Here is a 20,557-nt window from a genome sequence, read left to right on the forward strand (position 1 = left end):
ATTGCGCCACTGCACTCCAGCCTGAGACTCCGTCTCAAAAAAAAAAAAAAAAAAAAAAAAATTATGGCCAGGACACAAGGACAATTTAATTAGCAGCTGATTAGATTATTGGGATAGATGCCAAACTTAAACCACACTTTTAGGAGTAAGTTACTTGATTTTCTCAGCCCAGCAGAGTCTCAGACAGGGAAACTCACAACAATGCAAAACTCTGGGTAATAATCAGGATTTAAAAGTAGTGACAGGCTGGCTCAATGGGCATGGTCTACAGTGAAGTTTAATAGAGTAAAACTATAAGGTCCTGCACTTGAGTTCAAAACACCAACTTCCTTTATACAAGGAGAGGGTAGCTGGATTTTACTCAATCAAGAGATGAGATGCGGCCGGGCGCGGTGGCTCACGCTTGTAATCCCAGCACTTTGGGAGGCCGAGGCGGGCGGATCACGAGGTCAGGAGATCGAGACCACGGTGAAACCCCGTCTCTACTAAAAATACAAAAAATTAGCCGGGCGTGGTGGCGGGCGCCTGTAGTCTCAGCTACTCGGAGAGGCTGAGGCAGGAGAATGGCGTGAACCCGGGAGGTGGAGCTTGCAGTGAGCCGAGATCGTGCCACTGCATTCCAGCCTGGGCGACAGAGCGAGACTCCGTCTCAAAAAAAAAAAAAAAAAAAAAAAAAAAAGAGATGAGATGCAGTCCTGGGATGTGATCTGCGGCATCAAGCACACAGTCTGTGGGGTTCTTGTTCTAGTCTGTGATGTCTGCTAGACATCAGACATCTGGATGGAACGTTATGTACGCATCCTTTGTGGCCCGACTCTAGCTGGGTTCAGAAGAGAGCAGCCAGCCTGGGTGAGGAACGTGGAACCAGAGCAGGATAGTGCAGTGGGGGAAGGGCTGTGCTCTGTGGTCAACATCCCGGACCCAAGGTCTTTTCCACCCGTGAGCTACGTGATCTTGGGCAACTTATTTGACTTCTCCAATCCTGTTTCCTAATCCATAAAGAGAAGATAATGATGCTCATCTCATATGGTTGCTCTGAAGATTAAAACAGTTAATATACGTAAAGCAAATTTTGGCACATTGCTTGGCATGCAGTGAGTTTTCAATAAGTATTCACTAATATTAACTGAAGAAACTCGAAGCTTTGCCAGAAGATTCATGACAGCTGCCTGTAAATATTTTAAGGGACCTTATAAGGGAAGAGAGAGTAACTGCTTAGAAAACCCTGTAGAAGTCTCATGGAAGTTGCCCAGCTCTACAGAAGGAAGGGTTTTCCACTGAGCCACGGAGCCTACAGATGGAGCTGTGGTCCAGCATTAGCAGGAGGCCACACAGGCACCTGACCGGGACATCGTAGGGAAGTCGAGTGCCTGACAGTGAACTAGGGGATCTTGCAGGTCTATTCTAAACTGGATTCTATGATTCTAGGACTTGTTATCTTAGATTCCCTCAGCCTAGAGAGAGAGGACATTCACACCCAATACATGCTGAGAATACCAGAGGAGTAACCGCTGAAGACTCCCTCCTCAAAGTCACCTAAGCATCCCAGAATTCACAATTTCACTTCAGCTTAGGAGGAGGGCTCATGCCTCTAAGACATGAGTGTGACTAACCAGGAGCATGACCCTGTTGTGTAAATAGGTAAAAACATGAGAAGACAAATTCAGACAAAGCCCAAGAAAAGGGCGCTTGGTTTCTTCTGCCCCTGACATGCCAGACCTGCCCTCCAGGAACACAAAGCAACAGTCTCAGGAAGACCCAGGACGCTGGGATCAGCACTCCTCTTGCTGGGGTCTGCTACAGCTGGTGTGAGCACTAGACCCGGACCTTAGAACATTCACCCCATTCCCAACTCCCCTGACAAAAGCTGGGTGGCCGCACTACATATGTGGGACAGATGGCACCAGAGCAGCTCTGTGAATAAAACTTTTAATAATGTACAGCAGAAATTGGACAGGCTCATTCTTATATTAAAACAAAAGATTTCCTATATTACAATTTATTTACATTTGCATACTGAAGAGGTAAAGTGTCTAAGTGGCTATTTTACAGTCCTTTCTAATAAAATGTACAAAAACAAACAGAAGTACCGAGAATGCCGTTCGGGGGCCTTTATGGCGACGTAAGAACGGGCTTGGACTTGGTCTGTGAATCCAGAATCCAGAGGTGCAGGTAGCACTATGGATCAGGGTTAGCCTCGGGGGGCCAAAAACACGGCTTCAGTTTCTCCCCAACTCTCACTTAGTGTTAAGAGTGGCAGGGGTGGGTGTGGGAGCTTCCCAAAGACCTGCTCCATCTTCCCCAAAGGTGGAAGAGTTGGACTGTGTGTGGGGTAAGGGCAGAAGGGCCAACTGGGGAGTGGGCTAGTGGCTTGGGAGTGGACGTGTGTCGGCAGATCCCAGAGGCTACTTGTGACTCTGGGAAGAGGAGTCTAAGTTCCATCATCACCTATAAACCACCAAGGTTCTGCTGCAGGGCGGATAGGTGAGAGGTCAGCAGGGGTAAAGACAGTCCCCCCAATGACACAATGGTATTTAAACGAAATTAGTGGCCAGTAAATTGGCCCAAAGGTTAGGGGAAGATCTCCTTTAATGCAAGGAAAGAAGCAATAATCAGTCAAATAAATAGAAGGGCCAGGAGCACTGGGGAGCCTGAGGGCAGGGACAGGGCTCTCCCTCCTCCACAGGCTTTGGCAGAGAACTGCTGGGTTGGAGGCAGAGATGCTCTAAGGCTGCATACACAATACACCTCCCCTGGGGACAGGAAGGGGGCTCAGAATGAATGCAGGGATTTGAGGTCTCACCTAGGGTTCTAAACCCCAGGTCTCATCACCCGCCTCTGGTCTCTTTGTGGAGGGGGTTGTGGGGGTTCCTCTTTCTTCAGTGATCTTATATAAGAACAGTAATTCTAGGCTCAAAAGGATCGTAGAACCAATTATGAAACCTTCTGGTCTCAAAACAGGCATCTACTTACTTGAATTAGCTCTTTTTACAGTGCTCCAGCAGTAGGACCCAAGCATGTCTTGTCCACAGATGTATTCCCAGCACCTGGCACCCAGCAGGCACTTCACACACATTTGTCGAATAAATGCCTGGAGAGGGTACAACCAGCTGGACAGTGCAAGAAAGGGCCCTAGAGCAAAAACCACTCATGGAATTGGGGGTGGGGACAAAATGCGAGAGAGACTGAGCCTCAGGGCAAAGAGGAACTCTCACTGCTGAGTGGGAACAGGCTCAGGTGCAAGGACAAACATTTCCAGTGTGATTGAGCTATGTGCGTTCAATTGGATAATTTTTTTTTTTTTTTTAGGGATTTCTTTAAAAACAAATAGACTGAGAGGTAATCACAGAGATGGTTTTCCTTTTACAAAAACTTAATATTTAACAACATTAAAAAAAGTTAAAATCCAAACCCTCCCAATAAAATTAAAAAAAAATCAAACCACTCCAGTTAAAAGTTATGGCTTCAAAGTTATTATATACCTAAGATATGCAGACCAAATCACCACCCACAGCCGTGCTTCTAGGGCTTCGTTAAATACTATCCTCAGGTTAAATAACATGTTCGGCTCAGGCTGTTCCCTCCAGTAGGGCTCCTGAAGTGGATGCAAACCTCTCACCTTCCCTCCACCCTGATCAGACAGTCCAGTAAAAGAAGACCCATGCAGATGCCTCCCTCCCACCCCAGACTCCCTCCCCACTCCTTGCCCGCCCTTCCCTTCCCCACCCCAAACCCACCATCACCAAAAATATACACTGCTGTTTCCAGGATCTGGGAGATGAAAGACAGATGTGACATTCCAATCTGAGTCCCGAGATCTGGCTTCACATTCCTCGGCCCTTCCTCGATGCTGCTGAGGATGATGCCCTTGGGCTGGCTCATTTCCCACGGCTGACACTAACACCCAAGACTTCCACCAGGATTCCTTCCCTGACCATCCCACCCGCCTCCCTCACATTTTGGCCCAAAAGCCTCTTTTGTCATGGACAACTGGGCCAGCTTTGGTTCTACAGTCTGAGATGGAGGAGGAGAGCTGTGCTGATGCTGGGGTGGGCAGAGTAGCCTGCCGGACACAGAGTACCACTGTGGCATGAGGGGCTCTGGGGGAGGGAGAGACCTCCAGGGAAGGGCACCAGGGAAACTAGATGCTGCTCACTACTGAAAAGAGGCACCAGCACGCACGGACAGCATGACGACCACACCCCCGACCTGCACATGCACAGAAAGCTCAAGCAGGTAAGTGCGCACCTACAGACACACACACACACTCACACGCACGTGTAAGGGCATGGCACGAACCAGGCACAACGGGGGACGCACCTCGGCACATGCACACACGGCTGGACAGACAAGCGGCAGATTCCGTCTCCACTGGCAGTCTCCCCGCAGCGTCCATCCCAGGGAGGAGAGGAAAGCGCGGCTCAGAGCTGCCTGTGAGAGGCGCTGCACCTCCGGTTCTTCCGGGCCACCTTGGTGTGCTGTGGGCTGGCCCCCGAAGGAAACCCTCAGCGCAGCTCAGCACTGGCAACACTTCGGCTCCTCCGGCCCCTCCCAGGCCCCCCCCCCCACCCCCGTCACCGCTCCTGGCCATGTGCCAGGTGCACCGGGTTTCACGGGGCTTCCCACTACAACCAGCTCGAGTTGTGGCACTGAGTTCTCCACACGATTCGCTCTCAGAGTCTCCATGCCATTAGGAGGTAAATAGAAAAGGTGTCTGTCTCAAACCCAACATGGGAGTGAGCGAGTCTCCCGGGCTCTGTCCCTCTTGCGGGCCAGGGATCCTGGCCACAGAGGGCTGGGCAGAAACCAGAGGTAGGCCTCCATCGCACGCTCGACGCGGCAGCTGCGCGTAGTTCTCGCTGCCAGGAGCTCCGTGTGGAGAGAGGGAGCAGTTAGATCTTCACGTCTTCCTGCACGCTGAGCTGGGAGAGGGTCTTCTTGATGCGCAGGGCCGTCAGGCGGGCCGCGCCGTTGGCATACCAGCACTCTCGCATCATCTTCCCCATCACCCGCAGCGCCTGCGCAGAGAGGCCCAGGAACCATCAGCTCGGCCATGCCCTGGAGAAGCCTTTCTGGTTCCGAGGCTCTCACTCATTTCCCTGCCACCTCCCACTCAGTGCAGAGTCTGGCAGATCCACCTCCACCCGCCGGCCGACCTTAGGGAAATGCTCTGCAAGGCTCCCTTTGTCCCTTGGCTCTTACTTTTTCTTTTTTCTCTTTTTTTTTGAGAAGGAGTCTCACTCTGTCTTCCGGGCTGGAGTGCAGTGGCACAATCTTGGCTCACTGCAACCTCCGCCTCCCAGGTTCAAGTGATTCTCCTGCCTCAGCCTCCCCAGTAGCTGGGACTACAGGCACGCGCCACTACGCCCAGCCAATTTTTATATTTTTAGTAGAGACGGGGTTTCACCATATTGGTTGGCCAGGATGGTCTCACTCTCTTGACCTTGTGATCTGCCCGCCTCGGCCTCCCAAAGTGCTGGGATTACAGGCGTGTGCCACCGCGCCAGGCGGCTCTTCCTTTTTAAGGGACAGCTTGCACAAATGAAAGGCAAACGCTGCAGCTAATGGCCAGCTCTTTTGGTCTCATCTGCCTTCTGAAGCAAACCCTGCCCCGAGGGTTCCAAGGAGTGCGGTGAGAAGTGCTGCTCTATGATGCAACACGAAAGCATCAGCTAATATGCAATTCTGTTCTGAAATGCAGAAATGCCCTCTAGTGGTTAGACTCTTTAAAGGCAGGGCCAACCTCGACTAGGTAAGTTCTGGGGCTCTAATGGACAGCAAGGTGACTAGAGTCAACAATACTGTACACCTGAAATGTGCTAACAGTAGGTCTCAACTGCTGTCACTACACACATAGGCAACAAGGTGAGGTGACAGATGTGCTCATTAACTTGAATGTGGTAATCATGTCACAATACATACATGTATCAATTCAGCACCTTGTACACCTTTGTTACAATTTCGTTTGTCAATCACACCTCGATAGAGTTGGGAAAAAAATAAGTAAAAGGAAATGCAGAACCGCAAGTGACAAGGAGGCCCATGAGCACTTCGCTAGGCGAAGCCTGTTCCCCTGAACACTCTTAAGACCCTAGAATTCCATGTTTATTAGTACATATGTCACAAACATGTCCTCCTATCAATTCTTTCCACCAAATGTTGTTTCCCCCACACCCGATTTCATCTGCCATCTCTCCCAAATTCACATTCTCCATCCCAATCCCAGCCCCGTCATACACATCACCTCCTCCCTTCGGAGTTTCTGGAAAGACCACTTTCCTCACAGGCATGTCCTCCTCCTCTGTCTGGTGTCAGGGCTTCTCTCATGGACACCTCCTCCTCACGCTTCCATGGAGCTCAGCTCAGCTCAGGCTCCAGAGCTGCTTTCCTAGTTTGGTGTCTAACAGCTCTGGGTTCAGTTGTCACTTGTTGACCACCTCCCTCATCTGTGTCTTGGAGACAAAGCCTTTTCCTTTTTCTTTTATGAGACAGGGTCTTGCTCTGTTGCCCAGGCTGAAACGCAGTGGCCCAATCATGGCTCACTGCAGCCTTGACCTCCTGGGCTCAAGCAATCCCCCCACCTCAGCCTCCCAAGTACCTAGGACTACAGGTGGTGTGCCACCATGCCTAATTTTTTATTTCTTGTAGAGATGGGGTCTCCTCACATTGCCCAGGTTTGTCTCGAACTTCTGAGCTCAAGCTATCTTCCTGCCTCAGCCTCTCAAAGCGCTAGGATTACAGGCCTATGCCACCACACCAGGCCCAAAGCCTTTTCTTCTTCTAGGCTGTGAACTCCAAATGGCACCCTACAGGGTCCAAGACAAGAGACTGTAGCTCCAAAGGGCTTGGGATATGTATAATAGCACCTAATAGTAAATAATAACTGACACTCTCAGAGGGCTCCTCTGGGGCCTGACCCCATTGTCAAGAATCCCTTTTCTAAGGTGGAGAAATCAGGCTGATGGGAAAGCCGCAGGAGGCCGGCTTCTTACCTCATAACTCTGCCACCAGTTGGGGATGTTGGGACGCAGCTTCTGATCACATACGACCTTTCGCATTTCCTCAATGGAAGGGTCAGAGGGCACTAAGTCGTAATATGGCAGCTGATATTCTTCATGGACTCCTGGGAGAAAAGAAAATTACCTGAGTTATCAACAGCAGGAAGAGATTACTCAGAAGCCAGTGACAAAACCTACATTGTGCTCTGTAAATACCACTACCCCCTAAGGTTCTTTAGAAAGTTAGTTAATTCTAAGTATGGAACAAGAAATACACAAAAGGGGCCGGGCATGGTGGCTCATGCCTGTAATCCCAGCACTTTGGGAGGCCAAGGCAAGCGGATCACCTGAGATCAGTAGTTTGAGACCAGCCCCGCCAACATGGTAAAACCCCATTTCTACTAAAAATACAAAAATTAACCAGACGTGGTGGTGAACACCTGTAGTCCCAGCTAGCTGAGGCAGGAGAATCGCTTGAACCCTGGAGGCAAGAGGTTGCAGTGAGCAGAGATCGTGCCACTGCACTCCAGCCTGGGCAAGAGTGCAAGACTCTGTCTCAAACAAAACAATTAAACAAAAAGAAATACAAAGGAGTAGCCAGGAACATTTTTTTCAGAGCCAAAGCAAGGAATCTATCAAAGACTACTGCGGTCACATCAAAAGGCACCAACTTGATAAGCTCCCAACTGACCAAAGATGGGAACCTTTAAGTAACAATAAGACAAATAACTTCAATGGAAACAAATATTTTTAAAGTCTAAAAAAGGAAACTTCAGTCACCTCTGTGAGAGGCTACAGAACCATCTCATTATTTTGAAAAATGGTAAATAAGTGGAAAGAATCAAGTATTTTTTCTGCCTCTCCTATTCCAACTATATATCATGGGAACCAAATACATATGTAGGGGAAGTAATCATTCGCTTAGTTTTGGACAATATCACCACGGCACGTTAACAACACAAAAATAGAGAACCAACACTACGCAACTTGTCACAGAAGGACAGAGGAACCTCTGTGAAGGATACGTGTCCCCAAACCCCCAGAAATGATTCTAGCTGCCAGATCTAACTACCAATTCATAGGAAATACCAGGAAGAGTAGAATATGTGAACTCTATCTAAGCAATCTGTAAAATCTAGCCTGGGAAATTCTACAGGACAAATGACCTGGATTCTCCGAAAAAACAGAGTGGGAAGAAAAAATGAGGGGGAACAGGTAGACAAGAAGAGATGTAGGAGGTGTATTCATCAACTGCAGGGGATAAAACTTATTGGAACCCCGATTTGAACAAACTGCTTTAAAAATTTAGGAGACTGGGGCAATCTCAACACTGACTAGATGTTAAGTGATATTAATGTTTGCCAGGCACGATGGTTCACACCTGTAATCCTAGCACTTTGGGAGGCTAAGGCAGGTGGACCACCTGAGGTCAGGAGTTTGAGACCAGCCCGGCCAACACAATGAAACCCCATCTCTACTAAAAATAGAAAAATCAGCTGGGAGTGGTGGTGGGCGCCTGTAATCCCAGCTACTCGGGAGGCTGAGGCAGGAGACTGGCTTGAACCCAGGAGGTGGAGGTTGCAGTGAGCTAAGATTGTGCCATGGCACTACAGCCTGGGTGACAAAGACAAACCCTCTCTCAAAAAAATAAAAATAAAAAGCCAATTAATTTTTCTCAAGCCCTTTTCCAGAAAAAGAAAAACAAAACTAAACAACAAAACCCTGCTGTCTTGAGCTAATGAGACAATTTTTTTTTTTTTAAAGTAGAGATGGAGTCTCTCCTACCTCAACCTCCTGAGTAGCTGAGATTACAGGCGCCCACCACCACACCCGGCTAATTTTTGTATTTTTAGTAGAGACAGGGTTTCACATTGCCAGGCTGGTCTCGAACTCCTGACCTCGGGTGATCCGCCCACCCTGGCCTCCCAAAGTGCTGGGATTACAGGCGTGAGCCACCATGCCTGGCCTTTATGTCTGGCTAATTTTTTTATTTTTGTAGAGATAGAGTTTCGCCACGTAGCCCAAGCTGGTCTCGAACTCCTGGCCTCAGGTAATCAGCCCACCTTGGCCTCTCAAAGTGCTGCGATTACAGGTGTGACACAGTGCCCACTCTGGGAAATATTTTTAAATAGAGAATTGGACTTGGTAATTATCTAAGGGGTAGTTACAGGCTTAAGCCCTGGCCTCAGCCTGTCCGAGTCTGAACCCTCGTTTACTAAAATAGTTATGTGACCTTGGACAAATTTCCTAACTTCTCTGTGACTCATTTTCTTCATTTGTAAAATGGCGATGATAATAGCACCTACTTATTTACTTGTAGTAGTAAAGATTAAATGAGCTTATACATAGCAAGTGGTGAATGTTAGTATTGTTATACATTTAACCTCAATTTCTGGATGTCATAAGAAGAAATAAACTTATTCACAGTTTAAGACCTGTGTGACCAGATTTTTCTTAGTCTGTTTTTTTTTTTGTTTGTTTTTTCTTTGAGATGGAGTCTCGCTCTGTCGCAAGGCTGCAATGCAGTGGCTCGATCTTGGCTCACTGCAACCTCTGCCTCCAGGGTTCAAGCGTTCTCCTGCCTCAGCCCCCCGAGTAGCTGGGACTACAGGCGTGCACCACCATGCCCTGCTAATTTTTGTATTTTTAGTAGAGACAGGGTTTCACCATGTTGGCCAGGACGGTCTCGATCTCTTGACCTCGTGATCTGCTCGCCTTGGCCTCCCAAAGTGCTGGGGATTACAAGCGTGAGCCACTTCGCCTGGCCTCTTAGTCTGTTTTACTGCATATACTGATCAAAATTTAGAGGTCCAATTCCATGAATACTACCTAGGCACTATTTCCGTAATTTGGATTTTACCAAACATGTCATAAATGGAAGCTGGAAGAGGGCATTAATATACAAAACAGTTCTGCTGGAAGACTTGTCATATTTTTTGTAGATTAGATTTTTTTAAATTTTAATTTTTGTGGGAACACAGTAGATGTATATACTTATGGGGTACAACATGAGATGTTTTGATACAGGCATGCAATGCGTAATAATCACATCAGGGAAAATGGGATATCCATCCCTTCAAGCATTTACACTGTGTTACAAACAATCCAATTATATTCTTTCAGTTATTTTAAAATGTACAATTACATTATTGACTATAGTCACCCTGTGGTGCTATCAAATACTAGGTCTTTAAAAAATATGGAACCCTTCAGGAATTTGCATGTCATCCTTGCACAGGGGCCATGCTAACCTTCTCTGTATCGTTCCAATTTTAGTATACATGCTGGCGAAGTGAGCACCACCAGTTCTTTTTTTCAACCACTTTCACTGCCCTGGAATCTCTTATATCACAGATAAATGGCTGAGAGTAGGGCTCTAGAGGTCCTGGAACTTGATCATGTGGCAGAATATGTGGAAATTATCATAAAATACTGATATACTAAGTTGACAATAAGAAGTGTTTCTGCTAAATCTGATACTATTTCTTACTGCATTCTGTCATGAATAAGAAGTTGCAAATGCCAACGATTTTTAACTATGGGAGAAAAAACTCACTTTTAAGAAAAATCTATGCACTTTTATAAATTTAGAAATTAGCACTATTATTTTAACAATGAAACAGCAGGGTTTCCCATGAATGTGGCTTGGGAGCCACCGCGTTAGAATATACTGCTTCTGATGTGAAGGAGACCACTGCATGAATACCGTGCTATTCACACCGGGGCACTCCCGGCCAGGGACTAATAAAACAATGTTTGTTTGTTTATAAAGCCAAACGAGCCTTCAGAATGGTTACCATAACACACAACACTATTCAACAAGCTGATCCCTGAAGAATAAACACACCCTAAGCACAGCTACCTCCACACCTTTGATGGCAACCTTAAACAATGATTCAGGCTCTGGCAACAGGCATCCAACAGGTTGTAAAAAGAAAGGGGGCAGTAAAACAGCTTTGGGTGATCCAGCATCCTGGAATGGGAGGTAGGAGCAAAGGCAAAAAAGAAAGGTACCTCCAGAATTGCATCTTCGAGCAATCTCCCAATATACAAGCCCGAGGGCATAAATATCAGCACATTTAAAGGAGTCAAAGTGTTTCATATTAATGGTTTCATCAAGTACTTCAGGGGCCATGTATCTGCAATAGCAAAACAAACATGGTCACGCACAGAAAATGATGACTGCTCTCTTTAAATCAAAGTATTGATTCAGGAGCCCTCTGAATGTGGAAGAGTATCACCCTGATAAAGTCCCTTGGGGCAGAAGAAGTGTACATATCTCTTCATTGCAAACTCCCATGTTTTAGATTTGATTCTAAATACTTCAGCACAGATTTGGCAATACCAGGCTACTCTGATGTGTATCTCTATTTTTAACCATCAAGATTTGTTTATTTGGCCAGGTGTGGTGGCTCACGCCTGTAATCCCAGCACTTTGGGAGGCCAAGGTGGGCGGATCACCTGAGGGCAGGAGTTGGAGACCAGCCTGGCCAACATCGCGAAACCCCATCTCTATTAAAAATACAAAAAATTAGCCAGGCATGGTGGCAGGCACCTGTAATCCCAGCTACTCGGGAGGCTGAGGCAGGAGAATCACTTGAACCCGGGAGGCGGAGGCTGCAATGAGCCACGATTGCGCCATTGCACTCCAGCTTGGGCAACAAGAGTGAAACTCCATCTCAAAAAAACAGAGTAAAGATTTGTTTATCTGAAGCATGTTTTGACTTCTTGGCAGAAGTAACTGTAATGTGGGTCACAAGGGCAGTAACAGTACATAATATTTGGTTGACACCAGGGTCTTTCACTTTATTGAATGTAGAGTCACAGTGATGGGTTGAGCTTAAGTTTCATTCTGAACTTCTTTTGTTATCTTACCTGACTGTAGATATGTCAAAATTAATTCTAGAGGTGGTCAGTGGCACCCTTGATGACTCTGAGTAGTAATTATGAGTAATTACTATGATTCCAGCCACCCCAGCCCCCACAATAAATCAGGGGATAATCTTAATTAAATTCATTTAGATTCAGCAAATTTCCACCTCTTCCACTCTATTAAAAGGCAGTCCCATTTCCAACTCATGAAGTCAGTTTGCAATCACAGCTCCTTACTTCTTACCTCACTTCTGCATGAAGTGGGAAGCAGGCCCATAATCTTGAAGGGTGCCCCAAATCTCCATCCTGGGTTACCTCTGCTATAGTTTGGCAAATCTGCTCTCCAGTCCCTAAGAACATGCTCCCTGCCTCCTTCACAGCTCTCTGCACAGGAGATGACAGTGTTTTCCCTCTTCCCGAGCCACACTTGTTGCGTGCTGTCCTTCTAAATGCTGCTCTAGATTGTCCTTCTCTACCCTCCGACCTTAATACCACCAACACCAATGTGCGTACAGTTTATGGAGCTGTGCTCAGTACTTGTATCTGTTACATGCAGTGATGTAACTTTCCAATGTGGGGAGTGCATGTTCAATTCAACTTTCAGTGGGCTGAGAGCAAGGTCCTCGCCTCCTTTATCGACACCTCCTTCTCCTGTGCATATGGGAAACGGCACAGATGGGATACTCAGTAGAAGCTGCTTAGCAAGGGCAGAGGCCCAGGCCCTCCTACCGTTTGGTCCCCACCCTCTGATTCGGGGCAATGTCGATGGTGTCAGTGACTGCATCGTGACGGACAGCCAGGCCCAGGTCTGCTATGGCACACATGCCATTTTTCTTCACCAGAATGTTCTTTGACTTTAAGTCTCGATGAGCAATTCCAGGCTTCCCTGGCAGAGAAAAAAACAGGGATCTTTACAAAAAGATGATATAAATGTTAAAAGCATAGACTCTGCAGCCAGACTGTATAGGTTTGAGTCCTGGCTTTGCCTCCTGCTAATCCAGTGACCCTGGAAAAGTGACTTTAGCCCTCTGTACCTCAGTCTTCTCATCCATAAAATCAGAATGACAGTACTTATTTCATGGGACTGTTGTGAGGATTAAATGCATTCATGTAGCTAAGACCACAGAAGCACATGTGTATTTAGCTAATATTTGTATTAATATTTACTACTACTACTCGCCTTCCCTGAGCAAATATGCTCAGGTACAGAAGTGCTGAGGGACTGAAGGGAAGTTGCTGCAATGCCTAGTTCTCAGAAGGAAACAGGCCCGATGATGAGAACGGCATTGCACAGGCTATAGGAATAGGATCCACCTTTCCCGGGTGATTTTCCATTGTGGCCCTGGTCAACCAGGCATCAGGGATCACACCTGCCATTGTGACAAGATCCAGGATCTCCCAAAGAGCCGACATGATAGTCAACAGGCAGCAGAGCTTCAGGTCTTCTTCCTCCAGGAAAACCTTCCCAGATTAGTAAGGCCCAGCATCTAATCCGCCAGCTGTCCCCATCAATGAACATGGGAATCACTAAACTGATGTTCCCAGTACACTGGTTTATCTTTTTAGTTCCATTTTTTCTCATGTCTACTGTGGGATTCTAAGATGATTACTCCTTCATAACAAAGGACTATGTCAAGCCATTGATTGACAAGTAGCTGAATATTGACATTATAGGGTTCCTGAGGGAGTTCTAAAGACAGAGGTGAAGGGAACATCCTGTAGATACCTCACTTAAGTGAAACTCAAACCTCCTTTCCTTTAAATTAAACTAGAGTTCCTGAGGTCCAGCCCCAACTTCCTCAGTAAAAAGGAATTCTAGGAACTAAATCAGGACAGTGTGGAGCTTTCATGCCTACACCACTTCGCTGCTCCTGTGCTAGTCCACTCACCTTGAGTGCCCACGATCTCCATATGCAGGTGTGCCAGCCCACTAGCAGCAGACAAGGCCAGCTTAATCATCCCCTCAATTGTCACTGTGTACCGGTTCAGATAATCAAACAGGGACCCGTGCTCATGATAGTCAGAAACAAGCCACAGCTGTGTCCAGGTGCCATTATCTGCAGAGAACCACAGATGAGTTCCAGAAAAAGCGTAACTATCAGCAAAACGGTGAAGGTTGGTAAGGATAAGTGTGTACAACACAAAATCCAGTTAGACTCCTGAATTCACATTTCCCACCTCCATGCCCCCTGAAGCCCCATCTAGCATCCTTTCATTTATAGTGGTCTACCAGTTTGGGACCTCAGTAAGGACAGGGGAACACCATTTCTTTCTTAGGACTGCTCCTGATTTCTTTTAGGTGAGCTGTAGGATTCTGAATATTATCTCAAATTTGAAATGTGAGGTACTCAGGAAAGAGGAGGCACATGCCTGGGGAACGTAACAGCTATCACCAGCTTTGTCTGCAGCACTGCTTTGATCCTCACCAAGACTTGCTCATCTGCATGGGAGAACCACAATGAGCTGGATCTACCACCACCAAACAGGAAAGCCTTGGAGGGCCTCCTGTGTCCCAGCGACCCTCTGAACACAGCCCAAACACAGCACCTGTCTCATCTGTAATGTTTCTTTTCAGTCTGTTGTTCTTACCAGGCTATGATATCTCTGTGAGTAGGAAAGATCTCCTTTATGCATTATTGGATTCCAGGCCAAAAAATGCTTTTCAGTGCATGAACGGCCCACTTCCAAGTATTCCCAGAGAGGCATCTCATCCTTCAGAGGAGCAGTGGAAGGTAGAGTGCATACACTTTATTTTCTCTTTTACACTAGGGACAGCAGGAAGGAGGAGAGCAGGAGGAGGGAGAAAAAGAAACACCAAAGCCAGGAATCGAATTAAGCCATGCCGTTGTCAACTGGAAGACTGGAAATTGAGTTGAAATCTCCAAAATTCCAGGCTGGCGCTGATTCCAGGGCACCATACTATATATACACCATGTTAAAAAGGCAAGAACGAGGGAGTCCGATTGTTTCCCTTCCCTGGCCTTAATGTGGGTTTTGAAAGCCAGATCCCTATCACACAAGCTGCCAGAATCAATAAAGGGAATGGATCCTGGAAACGCACACATCTTGGCTTCTCTTATCACAAACAAGGGGCCCACCCAACACACTGCTTCTTGCACTCTAACCAGTCCCAAAGTCCTGAGGACCCTGCTAACAAGTTCGAACAGAAGACATGATTTGATCCTTTTAAAACATGTAAGATTTAAATTTTATCAAAAGGTGATAGTGTTTAAAAAGGAATAGCTTACTCAGTGGGAATAAAAACCTTGCTCTTCCCCTTCCTCCCTTGTATTGGAATCTAAGGCTCCTCAGCTTGGGGGCAGCAGAGGCCATTACAACTTCCCACAGCAATGTGAGGAATGAGCAGTCTGCTGTTGTTTCAGGAATGAAAAACAAATAGCATCTTCTGTAGGCTTTGTAGACACTAACTTCTAAATTGCACCATGCCACAGGAGCAAGTCATGTCACAACTGCTAGAGAGACCCTTCCACAATGCGAACCAGCCACTCATGGCATCCTCTCTGTGCTCCGGGTGCCATTACCTGTCCACGTGTCTGTCCCCTTCTTCCTGGGAACTCTGTGAGGGGAGGGACTGTATCTTGCTCTTATGTGTGATGGTCCAAGCAGTCTGGCCCACAGGAGTCAATAAATGTTACAGAATTAATGAATGAAATTTTAATTACTACCTACTATCTTCAGAATGGAATACAATCCTCTCAAAAAGGCCCCTCATAATCTGGCCTCTGCCTGCCTCTCCACCCACAGCCATCCAAGTTACTTGCTGGGCCCCAAACCTCACCTTCACACGTCTGCAGTACCCTTCCCTGCAAGGAAAGTTTTTCTTCCTGACCAATTCTTGCCACCTTTGTCTCAATCGGGCTCAGGTACGAGTCAGCCCCAATTTGTGCTCAACAGAAGAACTCATGTTTACCTCCTCTAATCACCCTTACTCGTCATCCTTTGCTAGTCAATGAGGTCCTCAAACATAGGGAGGTGCCTGGCACATAAGAGATTCAAAAACTAAAGCAATAAAAGGGAGAGAAAGAAGGAAACAAGAATCCCCACGGACAGGACTGACCAAGAGCAGTGTCTGAAGGCGACACTTCGTGGACTACAGGCTTTTCTGTCGTTATCTTCCCTGCCAGGGTTGAGGCCACAATTCCTCACCCCCAGTGATTTTCTTTTTTTTTTTTTTTTTTGAGACGGAGCCTCGCTCTGTCGCCCAGGCTGGAGTGCAGTGGCGTGACCTCAGCTCACTGCAACCTCCGGCTCACTGCAACCTCCAGCTCACTGCAACCTCCGCCTCCTGGGTTCAAGCAATTCTCCTGCCTCAGCCTCCTGAGTAGCTGGGATTACAGGTACGTGTCACCATGGCCAGCTCATTTTTGTGTTTTTAGTAGAGATGGGGTTTTGCCATGTTGGCCAGGCTGGTCATGAACTCCTGACCTCAAGTGATCTGCCTGCCTCGGCCTCCCAAAGTGCTGGGATTACATGTGTGAGCCAACGCGCCCAGCCCATCCTAGTGATTTTCAAAATAAGCTTATGGGACCCCCTGCAGGAACTACACTGGAGGTGGGTTTGGGGGAGTGGAGAAAGAGACACTGAGCAGGTAGGGTGAGGGGATGTATCTTGTTTATCTGAGTAAGAACTGCTTGTTTATTTGCTTGATAACCTGGATTTCTGTATAAGCTTTTCATGGAATAAAAGGCTCCACACTTTAAGGAAAGCATGGAAACCTTGACCTTACTCAAGTTTTCTTTCTACGGATTACAATGAGGAAGGCAAACAGAGCTGTGCGCCCCACAGCTATGCACTTTCTCTAGCATCCTCCATCTGGGAATGCTGTATCGAAGCCCAGCCCTTACCTTTATTGTCAGCGGCAATAAATCCAAGGATGTTTTCATGGCGCAGCATGACCGTCTGGTATATTTCTGCTTCCCTGAACCAAGACCGTTCTTCACGAGAAGAGAATATTTTCACAGCCACATCACCACCCCTCCAGCGGCCCCGCCATACTTCCCCAAACCGACCCTTGCCAATAATCTCTTGTAAAACGATGGTTCGGGCCACTGTGCGCTGGACAAAGAGGGGTAACCCTGTGGACCAAAGAATAGGAAGAAACCTGACATTGCAAATTTGACAAATTTTCCAACTCCCACACTAATTGGCACAATGGAAAGACCCTTAACATGGTGTCTTCATCCTACACTGGTCCATTAACCATGGTGAGCTGCTGCTGCCCCTACGCATTTCTAGGTAATCTACCAGAGGGCTGAGCCAGGCGGAGAGATGGGAAAGAGTGAACACAAACAGGAAACGTGTATGATTAGCTACCCCTTATCTAAGCAATTTCTCCTCTCAGTACGCACGGATGATAGATTTGAATGTAAATGTTTGACCAGATTTACCAACTCTTCAGCCAGCCACCTGTGGACCGATCCACCCACATCTGCTTTCTTTTGGTGGAGGAAGGAAAGAGAGCAGAGGACGTGAAAGTGTGGGCTCATGTGCTGGGGGCCACCTTCTAGCTGTTCTGCTTATTAGACACTAGAGGGCAGTGCTGTGAGGCCCATGGGTTCCCACCTCCAAAGAGAGCAATGCTCTGCTCACAAGCGGAACTCCAGATGTAGAATGGAGGACTATCTATGTTTAGTCTAAGATTAACTTTACTGTCTTTATAAAACTCAACATTGCTTCATTTGACTCATTCAATATATCTCTATGTATCCAATCACCCTTACCATCACAAGTGACTCTTAACTGTCTTACTCTCACCCCCAATCAAATAAATAAATGCATTATTAATCCCTAGGTCTGGTAGATGGGAACTACCATTTACTGCATGCTTACTATGCATTAGGCTCCGTGCTAAGGGCTTTACATACATTATCTCACTTCCCCAAACCACCTGGAAGGTAAGGCACTGTTACCTCCCCATTTTATAAACAAGAAAACTAAGGCTCAAAGAGGAGGTTATGTAATATTCAAATTCATACGAGCAGTAAGTGGCAAAGCAGGGCTTAAAATCTAGGACTGTCTGACTCTATAATCTATGCTTTTAATGACAACAGTATAGAACCACCAAAATGTTTCTCAAATTAGCCCCCGCCTCTCCATCTCCGTCCGCCTGTCCTACTTTTGGACCTTCTCTAAAAGACTTCCAACAGGTCTTTTGCCTCCCATCTCAGTCTGCTCTTGCCCTGTGCACCCACACACACCCCGCCTCACCCCATCCTTCCCAACAGAAGGCTGGTAGTGAATGAATTCATCCTCCACACCACTGCCAGAATTCCTTCCAAAGGAAAAAATGAACATTCATTTCCCACATGGAAACTTTCAGTAGAAGCCCCTTACCTAGAAGATAAAGGTCAGCCCTCAAGGTCCTCTACACATGGGCCAGCCTGACACTACCCCCTGCTTCCCCAGCACAAGCACATCATGCTGGTCTCCTTATCATAAAAGTTCTTTAAACATACAGTGGACCTTCATGCCTTTTTTTTTTTTTTTTTTTTTTTTTTTTTTTTTGAGACGGAGTCTCGCTCTGTCGCCCAGGCTGGAGTGCAGTGGCGCAATCTCGGCTCACTGCAAGTTCCACCTCCCGGGTTCACACCATTCTCCTGTCTCAGCCTCTCCGAGTAGCTGGGACTACAGGCGCCTGCCACCACGCCCGGCTAATTTTTTGTATTTTTAGTAGAGATGGGGTTTCACCGTGGTCTTGATCTCCTGACCTCATGATCCGCCCGCCTCGGCCTCCCAAAGTGCTGGGATCACAAGCGTGAGCCACCGCGCCCGGCCTTTGTCTTTTTCCTCAAGGTATTTTCATTGGCCTGGAATGTTCTTTGCCCTCTTGCCTCTCTTAAAAATTCCAACTCATTCTTCAAGACTCCTTTTTTTTTTTTTTTTTTTTGAGATGGTGTCTCGCTCTGTCACCCAGGCTGGAATGCAATGGTATGATTTCAGCTCACTGCAACCTCCACCTCCTAGGTTCATGTGATTCTCCTGCCTCAGCCTTCTGAGTAGCTGGGATTACAGGTGCCCGCCACCACACCCAGCTAATTTTTGTATTTTTAGTAGAGATGGGGGTTTCATCATGTTGGTCAGGCTGGTCTTGAACTCCTGACCTGAGGTGATCTACCCAACTCGGCCTCCCAAAGTGCTGGGATTACAGGTGTGAGCCACTGTGCCTGGCCTTTTTTTTTTTTTTTGAGATGGAGCTTTGCTCTTGCTGCCCAGGCTGGAGTGCAATGGTATGATCTGGGCTCACTGCAACCTCTGCCTCCCGGGTTCAAGTGATTCTCCTGCCTCAGCTTCCCGAGTAGCTGGAATTATAGGCGTGCGCCACTACACCCGGCTAATTTTTTGTATTTAGTAGAGACGAGGTTTCACCATGTTAGTCAGACTGGTCTTGAACTTTTGACCTCATGTGATCTGCCCACTCTGGCCTCCCAAAGTGCTGGGATTATAGGTGTAGCTGCCCAGCCTCAAGACTCCTTTAAATGTGCCCTCCTCTATGAGACTCTTCCCAACAATTCCTGTCTCTCTGATCCAATCCTGGATCAGCCTTTTCTTTTTTCTTTTTTTTTTGAGACGGAGTCTCGCTCTGTTGCCCAGGCTGGAGTGCAGTGGCATGATCTCGGCTCACTGCAAGCTCCGCCTCCCAGGTTCACACCATTCTCCTGCCTCAGCCTCTTGAGTAGCTGGGACTACAGGCGCCCACCACCACACCCAGCTAATTTTCTGTATTTTTAGTAGAGACAGGGTTTCACTGTGTTAGCCAGGATGGTCTGGATCTCCTGACCTCGTGATCCGCCCGCCTTGGCCTCCCAAAGTGCTGGGATTACAAGCGTGAGCCACCGCACCCGGCCGGGTCAGCCTCTTTCTAATCTGTTTAAAACCATATCACCCAGAAGGTATTCAGTATATACTTATTTAAATGAATTAAAAGTCGTATGAGCAGCATGGACTCACTACTTTAAAAACCACATTATTAGAAACCTAACACCTTGGAAGCTCTGCATATTCTCAATGAAGAATATACTAAACCACTCAGAGGGAAATAGTTATTAACCATTTTACTACAGACGACTAAACAACTACCATGGCCCTTCCCTTGCTTCAGCTGGTCTGGGTCTTAAAAAGACTTTGGAAAACCCAATCTACCCTCCTCTAGCAGCAAATCAATTCCCACAGTCAGCCAGGAGGTTCTAACCACTGCCCCAACTCTTTCAACAAGGAACAAGCCCTAGATTTTTGCTGTTTCTAAAAATATGCAGCTTTTAAATATATCCATCATTTTGGTGCTCTCTACTGCAGAGCTTAATAAAAGCAAAGCCACTGAAATTCAGGAGATGTCACAGCTCAAAGTACTCCCGTGTCAAGCAGAATGTCTGGGCATGACTGATGGCATAATTTCCCCACAGAACAACAGTCTTGTCCCACGTCAAGGAAACATACATAAAAACATGCAAAGTTCTCACAAATAAGATCCTCTGCATTTTAGCTAGAATGGCAACAGTGATCTTTGTGGATTTTTTTTTCTTTTTTAAGAACGGACTTGAAGCCAAGAATTTGAGACCAGCCTGGGCAACAAAGTGAAACCTTCCACACACACACACACACACACACACACACACACACACACACACACTGCCAGGCTTGGTGGCACATGCCTGACATCTCAGCTACTC

General features: G+C 47.0%; 1 protein-coding gene and 1 non-coding gene across 12 annotated transcripts in view; both read right to left on the bottom strand.

Moving 5' to 3' along the window:
- Nucleotides 1-1,913: 1,913 nt before the first annotated feature.
- The window catches only part of ACVR1B (activin A receptor type 1B), a 44,579-nt gene continuing 25,935 nt past the window's right edge, over nucleotides 1,914-20,557 (bottom strand). For 2 of the 11 annotated variants that reach the window (XM_055294774.2, XM_055294772.2), the window contains exons 4-9: nucleotides 16,736-16,966; nucleotides 13,760-13,927; nucleotides 12,600-12,756; nucleotides 11,013-11,137; nucleotides 6,993-7,123; nucleotides 1,914-5,018 (exon numbers count right to left, since the gene is read on the bottom strand). In XM_055294774.2, the coding sequence (XP_055150749.1) occupies nucleotides 4,893-5,018; nucleotides 6,993-7,123; nucleotides 11,013-11,137; nucleotides 12,600-12,756; nucleotides 13,760-13,927; nucleotides 16,736-16,966 (938 nt within the window). In that variant the 3' untranslated portion in view covers nucleotides 1,914-4,892. Of the gene's footprint in view, nucleotides 5,019-6,992; nucleotides 7,124-11,012; nucleotides 11,138-12,599; nucleotides 12,757-13,759; nucleotides 13,928-15,118; nucleotides 15,242-16,735; nucleotides 16,967-20,557 lie in introns of all 11 variants that reach the window. The other 9 variants (XM_055294769.2, XM_055294770.2, XM_055294776.2 and 6 more) reach the window with 9 other exon arrangements.
- On the bottom strand, nucleotides 10,192-10,298 carry LOC129492483 (U6 spliceosomal RNA). The gene has a single exon (XR_008660910.2). It is a non-coding gene; the product is annotated as a U6 spliceosomal RNA (small nuclear RNA).

The sequence above is a fragment of the Symphalangus syndactylus genome, chromosome 10 (genome assembly GCF_028878055.3).
Source record: "Symphalangus syndactylus isolate Jambi chromosome 10, NHGRI_mSymSyn1-v2.1_pri, whole genome shotgun sequence".
Taxonomy (NCBI): Eukaryota; Metazoa; Chordata; class Mammalia; order Primates; family Hylobatidae; genus Symphalangus; species Symphalangus syndactylus.